The 9,646-nt window shown below is 40.3% G+C and overlaps 1 protein-coding gene across 1 annotated transcript; it reads left to right on the forward strand.

Moving 5' to 3' along the window:
* The first annotated feature begins 1,287 nt into the window (after positions 1-1,287).
* On the forward strand, positions 1,288-9,592 carry LOC105559530 (E3 ubiquitin-protein ligase TRIM37-like). Its single transcript, XM_012007889.1, has 16 exons — positions 1,288-1,802; positions 2,902-3,167; positions 3,302-3,512; positions 3,588-3,904; positions 4,011-4,220; positions 4,344-4,523; positions 4,751-4,865; positions 5,060-5,250; positions 5,405-5,960; positions 6,039-6,150; positions 6,973-7,075; positions 7,509-8,020; positions 8,252-8,441; positions 8,560-8,735; positions 8,996-9,065; positions 9,174-9,592. Exons 1-16 carry the CDS (start codon positions 1,746-1,748, stop codon positions 9,202-9,204), a joined length of 3,297 nt encoding a protein of 1,098 aa, XP_011863279.1. The 5' UTR covers positions 1,288-1,745; the 3' UTR covers positions 9,205-9,592.
* The last annotated feature ends 54 nt before the right edge of the window (positions 9,593-9,646 follow it).

A 9,646-nucleotide genomic window follows, 5' to 3' on the forward strand; every position in this document is an offset into this window, starting at 1 on the left:
GTCAGTAAGGCTGGGTCTACATTGGATGTCGTAAGTCGAATAATGAACTGTGATTGGTCAATTCCTTCCGACACGACTTACGACATCCAAATGTAGACCCAGCCTTACTGACTTTACTGGCGTGCGAAAAACGCAGCACCAGTAATTTTCATTGCTACCAACTATACTGTTTTCACTGGCAGTAACTAAATCCATTTTCGAACACATCCCCAGCCATACTGACTTTACTGGCGTGCGAAAAACGCAGCACCAGTAATTTTCATTGCTACCAACTATACTGTTTTCACTGGCAGTAACTAAATCCATTTTCGAACACATCCTGTATGTTAAACGAGGGATAAAATGATACACACCGAGGCACGGGTAATTTCTGGGGCTCAGTCATAAATCTTCATCAATCACGACGAGTTTAAGTATTATTTATTCAATAAAATTTTTCACTTTTCACAAGTTCACGCTAGAGAAAAAAGATATGTTATTTTATTTACGATTTAAGTGACGGTATTGGTCGTTGGGGCAAACAGGAGCGTGTTAGGGCATGCGATGCGAACAAGCCTAAAGCCCGTGTCACACTACGTATTGAAATTGGAATTAGGTTGAAATTTGACCAATCACAGTAAAGTTTACTAATCTCAAGTTTAGTAGCTTTTACTGCAATTGGTCAAATCCCAATCTAAAGCCAACGGCACACGGTACTATTTTTCCTACTGGATTGCTTACGAGAGCCAATCAGAGTGCACAATTTTTGATCAGATGACTCAAAGCTGAATCCTGATTGGCTCTCGTAAGAAATCCAGTAGGAAAAATAGTATCGTATGCCGTTGGCTTTAATCCGTAGTCTGATATGGGCTTCAAGTTCAGTAACTCTAATTGGTCAAATTTCAATCTAGGCTGCTTTCGCGAGAAGATCAAAATGATCCGGATTAATGACCATGTGCTATGATTGGTCAAATCTGAAATTTCGTAGCATCACATTGAAATTGTATTCAATGAAATTCCAGATTTGACCAATCATAGCACAGGGTCATTTTAATCCGGATCATTTTGATCTTCTCGCGAAAGCTGCAGCTTTAATCTCAAGCAAACAGTACGCGATACTATTTTTCCTACTGGATTGCTTACGAGAGCGAATCAGGATGCAGAGTTTTCGACCAGGTGACTTAAAGCTAAATCCTGATTGGCTCTCGTAAGCAATCCAATAGGAAAAATAGTGTCGTGTGCCGTTGGCTTCAATCCGTATAGTCTGATACGGGCTTAAAGATTTATGATCGAGCCCGCGCGCGAAAAGTGAAAATAAGATCAACCTCTATCTACAATTTGTATCTTCTCGGTAGCGGACGTAGTGGTCATGCGCGGAGGCGGTGTGCCCCCGTTTTTCGGAACGCCTGCCTTCCGTCCCGCTGTCACACGCTGTTTACGGAGCGTATGCGGGAGGTGACGGCTAACGGTGCTTTTCTCCCTAAAATTCGTAAACGCCGACGAGACGAGAGTTGACGTGTACGGCCCGCTCCTGCCCGCGAGGGAGACCGCAACGAGCACCGTCGCGGCCGAGACCGCGCGAGCTCGCGATCGAGCGCGATGCCTCGTGCGACCGACGCCGCCGGACCGAACGCGTCGCGGTGATCCAATTCTGGGACATGTGCCTCGCGAACGCTCGCGGACGGCACGCTCCGTGAGCTAGCTGGTCGATACTCGCCGATAACGTAACTTCACTTCACTCGTGCGCAACGTGCCTCGAACGAAGGATGGCCAGCCGGGACCCGTCGGTCTCCTCCAAACTCGCGGACGACCACAGCGTCGAGGTTAGCGTCGAGGTCGAGCCTGCAACGGGGACCCGTTCTCGTTCTAGCTGCGATCTTACTCCGCTTCGAGTACAAAGAGCGTGAGAAGGCCGTAGCTGGAAAAGGAGCGGATCTGCCGCGTGAAGCGTATAATGACAATCGCGGCACTCTTGGGGCCCGGGATTTTCATTTTCTGGTTAACCGTTGATCAGAAGTTTATTAGATATAGAAGTCTACTCTCTCCATCTGCTTCTGTTATTATCTAAGACGAGACAGAGAATCGGCCGATCTCTGGTTAACCAGAAAAATGAAAAACCGGGCCTTAATGTCTTTCCCCACTACTGGAAATTTACGATATTTCTGCCGTAAAACCTAAGAGCTCCAGGATGTCTTTAACTATTTTGGATTTAGTATCTTAATTTCCATTTTTTATTTCCAATTTTTAACTAACAATGCCGTTAATAAGTAAGTTTGTTACTTGTATCTCTAGGTAGGTGCTGAATTTTATGGATTTAAGTTGGATTAAAATTGTTTAACATAGAGGAAGGTCCACTGTCGTGGACAAACTCCTAATACGAGATAGCAGGGTTTTTGCTAAATTAACAGGCAACGTCTATTGGTTCCATTGTTAATTTATTGCCCTCGGAATGAAAACTACTTGGTGGAAAATTCATTGTTAGATTGTGTAATCGTAAATAAAGATTTGTCATTAAATTTTGATGTTGAAAACCTACTGTCTCATAATAGAGGACTTTTCTCTACATTAATAATAAAATCAATGACGATAAAATTATATATCAACAATAAAAGTCTTCTTGTCGCCAGCAATATTCAAACAAAAGAGATAAAAATACTTTGATGTACATGCGTCAACCAAACTGGCACTATATTCATTTATTTACAACGTTTCGGAGCCGAAACGTTTTTATAAAGTAAAATTATATACCATTATACCTAATAATTACTTCCTTAAACAATATGTCACGAAAGAACTACACCACTGCCTGCATGTTAGATCGGCCAAGTATTTTAATTGTTGTTTAAAAATACTTTCATAACAACCGCCTTGCAACTTACCATTGGAGTGGCGAGTAAAAAGGCTTACTGTGCTTCGTTGTAGACGTTGGCGGAGGTCTTCCGATGTTTTATTTGTATGGAAAAGCTGAGAGATGCGCATCTCTGCCCGCACTGCAGCAAATTGTGTTGTTACACCTGCATTAGAAGGTGGCTGACGGAGCAGCGTTCCCAGTGCCCTCACTGCCGGGCCTCTCTCCACTTACACGAACTGGTGAATTGTCGTTGGGTCGAGGAGGTCACCCAGCAGCTCGATACACTGCAAGCTGTTTGCATATCTAACTTTCGGCACGACGATTCCAACAGAGACAGGTGTGAGATAGTATTCTGAATGTTTAGAGACGTATGTTTGTTTTTGTAAATTTAGAAACTCGTTTTCCTTTTTTATAATGCCTATAGAACTTTTGTTCTGTTATTTGTTTGCTATTTATTTATTATTGCCACAGATGTGCGGCGCATCAGGAGAAGTTATCTGTGTACTGCTGGACCTGCCGCAAATGTATTTGTCACCAGTGCGCCCTGTGGGGAGGCACCCACTCGGGACACACGTTTAAGCCTTTAGAAGACGTGTACGAGCAACATGTTACCCAGATAAAAGCGGAAGTAGGTCAGTTAAATAGGCGGCTCATGGAATTGATCAGCCTTGTTCAAGAAGTGGTACGTTGTGTTTGATAAGCTTTCAAGTCTACAAAAATTGGAAACGTGCCAAGACACAAGCTCGTTTGTTATTAGGAGAGAAACGTCGAGTCGGTGAGAGCGGCGAAGGACGAGAGGGTCAGGGAGATCAGAAACGCGATAGAATTAATGATAGCTCGCCTGGATTCTCAGCTGAAAGCCAAGCTGCTGACCCTGATGGGTCAGAAGAATTCGTTGACCCTGGAAACCGAGCAGCTGGAGGCTCTGTTACAAGAAGTGGAGTATCAGTTGCATACGTGCACGCGCTCCGAATTGATTGTTAAAAGCGCCGAGCTCTCTCGCAAGATACACCAAGTTCGCAAAAAACCGATGACGAGTTTCGTTACCGCGCCAGTACCTGCCGATTTTCATAGGTAAGGCTAGCTCTGAAGGCTAATGTAATGACTGATTATACATGAGATTTTTGCATCACACGAATGTAATAGGATCCTTCAGATATGAAACGTTATTTTATTCCAGTGAAATTGTGCCGGGCTACGACAGTGCCACATTTGCCATGCAAAACTTCACTCAACTTCAACTTAAAGCTGACCCGGTATATTCTGCGCCTTTGCACGTGAATGGGCTGTGCTGGCGTTTGAAAGTATATCCGGATGGCAACGGAGTTGTACGCGGAAATTATTTGTCAGTATTTTTGGAGCTCAGCGCTGGACTGCCAGAGACCTCAAAGTAAATTCACAAATGACGACTTGTACATTTCTCATAGTGTATAATAAATTGTACTAAAAATTATCGACTATACGCTAAAAAGTATGGAATACAATTGACGTTCTATTACTTTTTTTTTAATAGATACGAATACAGAGTTGAAATGATCCATCAAGGCTCCCGCGATACGAGTAAAAATATCGTTCGTGAATTTGCATCAGATTTCGAGATTGGCGAATGTTGGGGATATAACAGATTCTTTCGGCTAGACTTACTCGCGACAGAAGGTTACTTAAATACAGAATTGGATACCCTTATATTGAGGTAGGTCTTTACTTTTTAAAACAGTATTTCTTAATCGATGTTGCAAGACGAAATTTACTTGCAATTGTTTTGTCTTTTTAACTATTTATATTCACATGAGAAATTTTTATCTGTGTAGCTTTTGTACAGATTGAAATTGTACAATCAGTAGAAACACAATGCTACAAAGCAATATGTTATTTAATATTTAATATCAAATTATATATAATTATTTTATGTCTTGGCAGATTCCAAGTACGACCACCGACATTTTATCAACGCTGCAGAGACCAACAATGGTACATTAGCCAATTATTGACAGTCCAAAATCAATATATCACTCAGATTAACGAATTGAAGGAGGTAAGTCGTTTAAAACGACCTGTATTACAATTTTAAGGTAAATCACAAAGTGTATAACAAAAAAGACACGAATTAATTCTAACTAATCTGGCACGTACATTCATATAGTTTGATACTCATTGATCTCCTAGAAAAAATGTTTGTACACTTCATAAAATTTTATATGTTAAATAAATACTTCTTTTTACGCACAGAGACTAGCGATAGAAATTTCTCGTAATGCGATGGCGGCTACCAGAGCCACTAGTGGCACTGCGGTGTGCGGAGCAACTGTGAATGCATCGCCTTTATCTCCGCAGCAACAACAGGATGTAGGCGATGCTATGACCAGTTCGAATACACGAACGATCGACGCGTATCCCACTACGAATGGAACACCAGTGAGGTATCGATGCTGCATCTACTGTCAATTAGATTAGAATCTTCTCATGCATTTTAAGTACATCTTAAATGAAGAGTTTTATCATTTTTTCCTCAGCTCTCAAAATTCTGAGCGCAAGTAGATGTTCTATAGTAATAAAGCGTATTTTTGGTGATAGATCGATACCGACTACGCTTCCTAGTAATATTGGCAACTCAACGATACCGGGGGATCAATTGCTGTCGATGTGCGATCTGGGCGAGCTCTCGAGTATGCACACCCTCGGCTCTACGTCGACATTGTCATCGAAGACGTTGAAGACGCACCGTGCCAACAGCAATCTGAACATTATCGAGGCCGAGAGTTCCTCATCGCCACGCCGTGTCAACGACATGGCGCTCGGGGAACGTCAAGCCGTGGGGATTCACCTGGCTTCTTCGCCGTATTCGTCGCCCAATGTGCTCAGTCAGAAGCCGCTGAATCTGTTATCCAATAATAGCGCCAGCGATCCTCTGCTGTCTGCATCGACGTTATCGTCGATGACCAGTAGCGCGCATCGAGCCAACGGCTCAAACGTCGCGGAGGGCGTAGCTGCGCAACGTTGCGCCAATAACGCGTCTCCGGGAGAGTGCCAGACTGCCAACACCGGCGTCCGTTCCCCGTCGTCATTCTATTGTCATTTGTCGCCGACGTTGAATCTCTCGTCCAGCAGCAGCAGCAGCAGCGACAGTGGAGTGAGTATAGTCTTCCTACTTGCGCCATTGCCAGTTTTTAACTTTATCGAAAATAATCCCTTATCGTTGTGTCCATAGGAATTGAGCGAACACGACATTTATATGGACGAGTGCGAACGCAACGAACCCAACATCACGCTCTTGGATTTGACGAATGACGAAAATGACGTGGATGACGAGACGATGTCGGGTATGTAAACTATATATACATAAACGAAAATGTAACGTTATAAGACAGAACAATAACGTATCTTGATATATTTTACATTGTAAAAGAAAGACATTAAATAACGAGGCTTTTAAGATTCAAAGCTTGTTAACTGAGGTAACATGCGATTGTATGAGTCTCGATAATTAATGAAAGATGTATGTTCGGTAAGTTAATCGGTGTATTGCAAAATTAGGTGGTAGCTTGAATAGAGATTCGTGCGGAGACAAGCAAGGACGGCGAATGTGCACGGTCGATAAAGATATCGAAAGCGACAAACCTACGAATCAGAGACAAGATGAAGAATGTGTGAAAGAAGTCCCTACATCCATCATTAATAGCTTTTATGCGGCCTCGTAGGATCCTACCTTTATCTCAATATCCAAATTCGATTTGCTTCGCACATTTTAAATCACTTGTATTTTAACTCTTAATGCGTGTATATCTTACATATAATTAACACAAAATATAAATTTTTTAAATTTCTCTATTCTAATCGTAATTCCAGTTATCTTTAGTTAAACTATTCTGATGTCACGTTTTCACGTACATGAAAGAACACTTCTATTTACAAAAAATTACTTTAATTATTCGGATATAGCGGAGACCTCGTATTTGTCAAATAACATTTGTAACTGCGTTTACCATTATTACATATTTTTAATAAATGTAGCAACTTGATATTAATACGCATTAAACACATTAAAATGATTCTCATAAAAAAGATAAACGAAAAAGTATAGGATAAATAGGACTGATTAATATAAATTTGCTTACAATAGCAATAAATCAGAATATTTTTAGGGGAGAACGACGTTGACGTTGCAAAATCTCTTGCATCGTGGGTTCAAAACAAGCAGCGTACTAAGCAACAAAACAATAGGGATACCGTCACAGATACATGCAGGTATATTTACCATAATCGTAATATTGAAACAGTAGGAAAAAGAATGTATGAGTCAACTACAAATATTATAAAATAATTATTTAAATGGAATTACACAATGTTCAAGGAGTAGATGATTGATTTTACATAAATTTATATTTTTAGTCTATCACAAGAACGAAATTTTACCTCTTGGCTTAATGGGAAAATAGATTTTGGTAGAAATCTAGTTTTGTACCGATATAAAACATTTCTTTAATTAATTGAATATTAGACAGACAATGATTTATGTGAAATATTAATCTTTTATCATATCAAATTTAATCCAGTTATTGGGACAAGAGAAAAACCATTGCATTAAGTTTGTAATTAAGTCAAAGTACGATCATACAATGACTCAAGTAACTCAATAAAATCAAATGACTCAATAACAACAGAATATCTTGTTATTTAGGTTGAGGGAAATTATGCTGCTGCACTTGTTCGAGATGCAGGATAAAAATTCAGCATGGAACTCTTTGTGTCTTGGTCAACAAGACGGGGGTTGCGATTCCAGGAGCCCGCTCGCGAGTCTACGACGTCGCAGCTCCAGTCCGTTGCACTGCAGCACTTCGATGCAATCTACCGCGACGGCGATGTATTCGCACAAGCACCCTGAGCTCGACACTTCCGTTTGCAACGATTTAAATTTAAGTACCGACAACAAGCATTCTAACTGCGCTTTTCACTATTCTCAGCCGCAGGCGCTATGCGGCGCTAAGGCCAAATTGAACCGACTGCCAGGCATCTGCCAATCGGAGCTAGCTGCGACAATGGCTTCTGGTGGTCAAATAACCAGATCCGAACCAGCGACGCGTTCCAATTCAATAGACTGCGAAAATGATATTCCAAAGCTGCCAGTAGCTAATAAAATCAGTCGCGACGTGGAGTCGTCTAGACTGCGTCTAGATCTGATAGTGCCAAACGGTGAGTAAAATTATACCGGAGGAAATAATATTGAGTCGACAGTAGCGGTTCTCACAACGAATGTGAAACTAAAATAACTGAAGTAAAAAGTATTATTTGAAAATGTACTATTTTTAAAGACTTCAGAAAACTTAAGTCTGATAACGTTAGCAAATTTATACTGTCAGACTAATACTATTTATGATAAAAAATAACAGGATTACGAAAGCAATGACAAACATATTGTTTCAGTACTCCTAGACAGTAACAAAATCATGTCGAAGCATTTACTATCTCGGCGCCAATCGTCACCGAGCTCGTCCACTAGCATGAATTTAATAAATGACAGTAGCAAGATATTCGAGTTTGACCAGTTACTCGAAGCCATTCAATTGTCGCCGAGCTCGCAGAAAGATGCGACTGCTTGTGGCGCAAAATCAAGGTGAGGTGTGGAGTAGCCGTAAAAATAGTGAAGACAAAGTACCATAAATAAATCACAAATAAAAGAATATGCACTGCTTAATAATTTTAACTCGTCATATTTCATATTTGATGCACAGAAAGAGTACTTTGTCCGATGCAAAGAACAACGCTTGCACTGCCAGTGGAAGTTCCGTTCCACTGTCGTTGGCGCAAGAGAGTACGTCAACGTCTACAAACACTGCTATAGCGGAAAACACTATCCCTAGTCCTAACAGTTACAGCTGGTCACCGGCATTGTATCAGCACATACACGGTAACTGTTGCAAAATAACAAATATATATTTCGTATAAAAGTTGTACATTTAGTATATTTAAAGCCAAAAGTGGTTTAAAAAAAATTAAGACAAAGTTATATTTAAATATACTTATATTTGTAATTATGTCTTATATTAACTATAAGTACTTAAAGTAAGTAATACAGTCATTATTATATGCTTACTTCTATTCACTTAATTTCATAGCTACTCCAGTTATTTGACTCCGCATTGGGGAACGTTTTGTTTTATTTTACAGGGCAAAAAGCTGTTTTAGACATAGCTGTACAAGGCTCTTCAAATAATACTCCTAGTAAGGCTGTCGACAAGTAAGTAGAATATTCACCAAGTACTGTAACTTCAACTGTCTTTCACACACGTATTGTGCACATTATTTATATACACAAATTATAAAATTACACTGTCCGTTTGTGCAGGTCCACAGAGGAAGCCGCCAGTTTGCCGTAATAATTTAATTATAACATAGCAGCTCTGTGATTTCCATTTCGTCAAATGTTGATCATAATCGCGAGGTCGCGAAAGAAAGGAATAATTATTCCGTCAAGTAGGATTCTGGGATGCATGCACATTTATATTGCACGTTTGATTCTTCTCGTTTCCCGAAAATCGACGAGATATCTCCGAGATCTGTCACGTATTACATAGTACAAAATATACATGTAATTGCTCTGTCTTAGTTGCTGCATATGTGAAATTTATCGTATTCAAAGTTGCATTCCAAGAAGTACGTAGGCTAGATGGTTTTAGAATAGATTATTTAATAATTATAATAATTATTTATTTCCCACATGTGAGTTAGACGTCCGGAGAGAACAATAAATAAAGATTATTTATATTCGTATTTATATTCTATGCATGCCCCGCTAACAGATGCTTTAACAAGACCCTG

This window comes from Vollenhovia emeryi, unplaced genomic scaffold (genome assembly GCF_000949405.1).
Source record: "Vollenhovia emeryi isolate VEMERY1.0 unplaced genomic scaffold, V.emery_V1.0 DF939265.1, whole genome shotgun sequence".
Classification (NCBI taxonomy): Eukaryota; Metazoa; Arthropoda; class Insecta; order Hymenoptera; family Formicidae; genus Vollenhovia; species Vollenhovia emeryi.

Coding starts and splice junctions, on each gene's coding strand:
- LOC105559530 (XM_012007889.1), top strand. CDS start 1,746: ATGGCCAGCCGGGACCCGTCGGTCTCCTCCAAACTCGCGGACGACCAC. Junction 5,251..5,404: donor ACGAATGGAACACCAGTGAG/GTATCGATGCTG, acceptor TTTTGGTGATAG/ATCGATACCGACTACGCTTC. Junction 6,151..6,972: donor GGATGACGAGACGATGTCGG/GTATGTAAACTA, acceptor GAATATTTTTAG/GGGAGAACGACGTTGACGTT.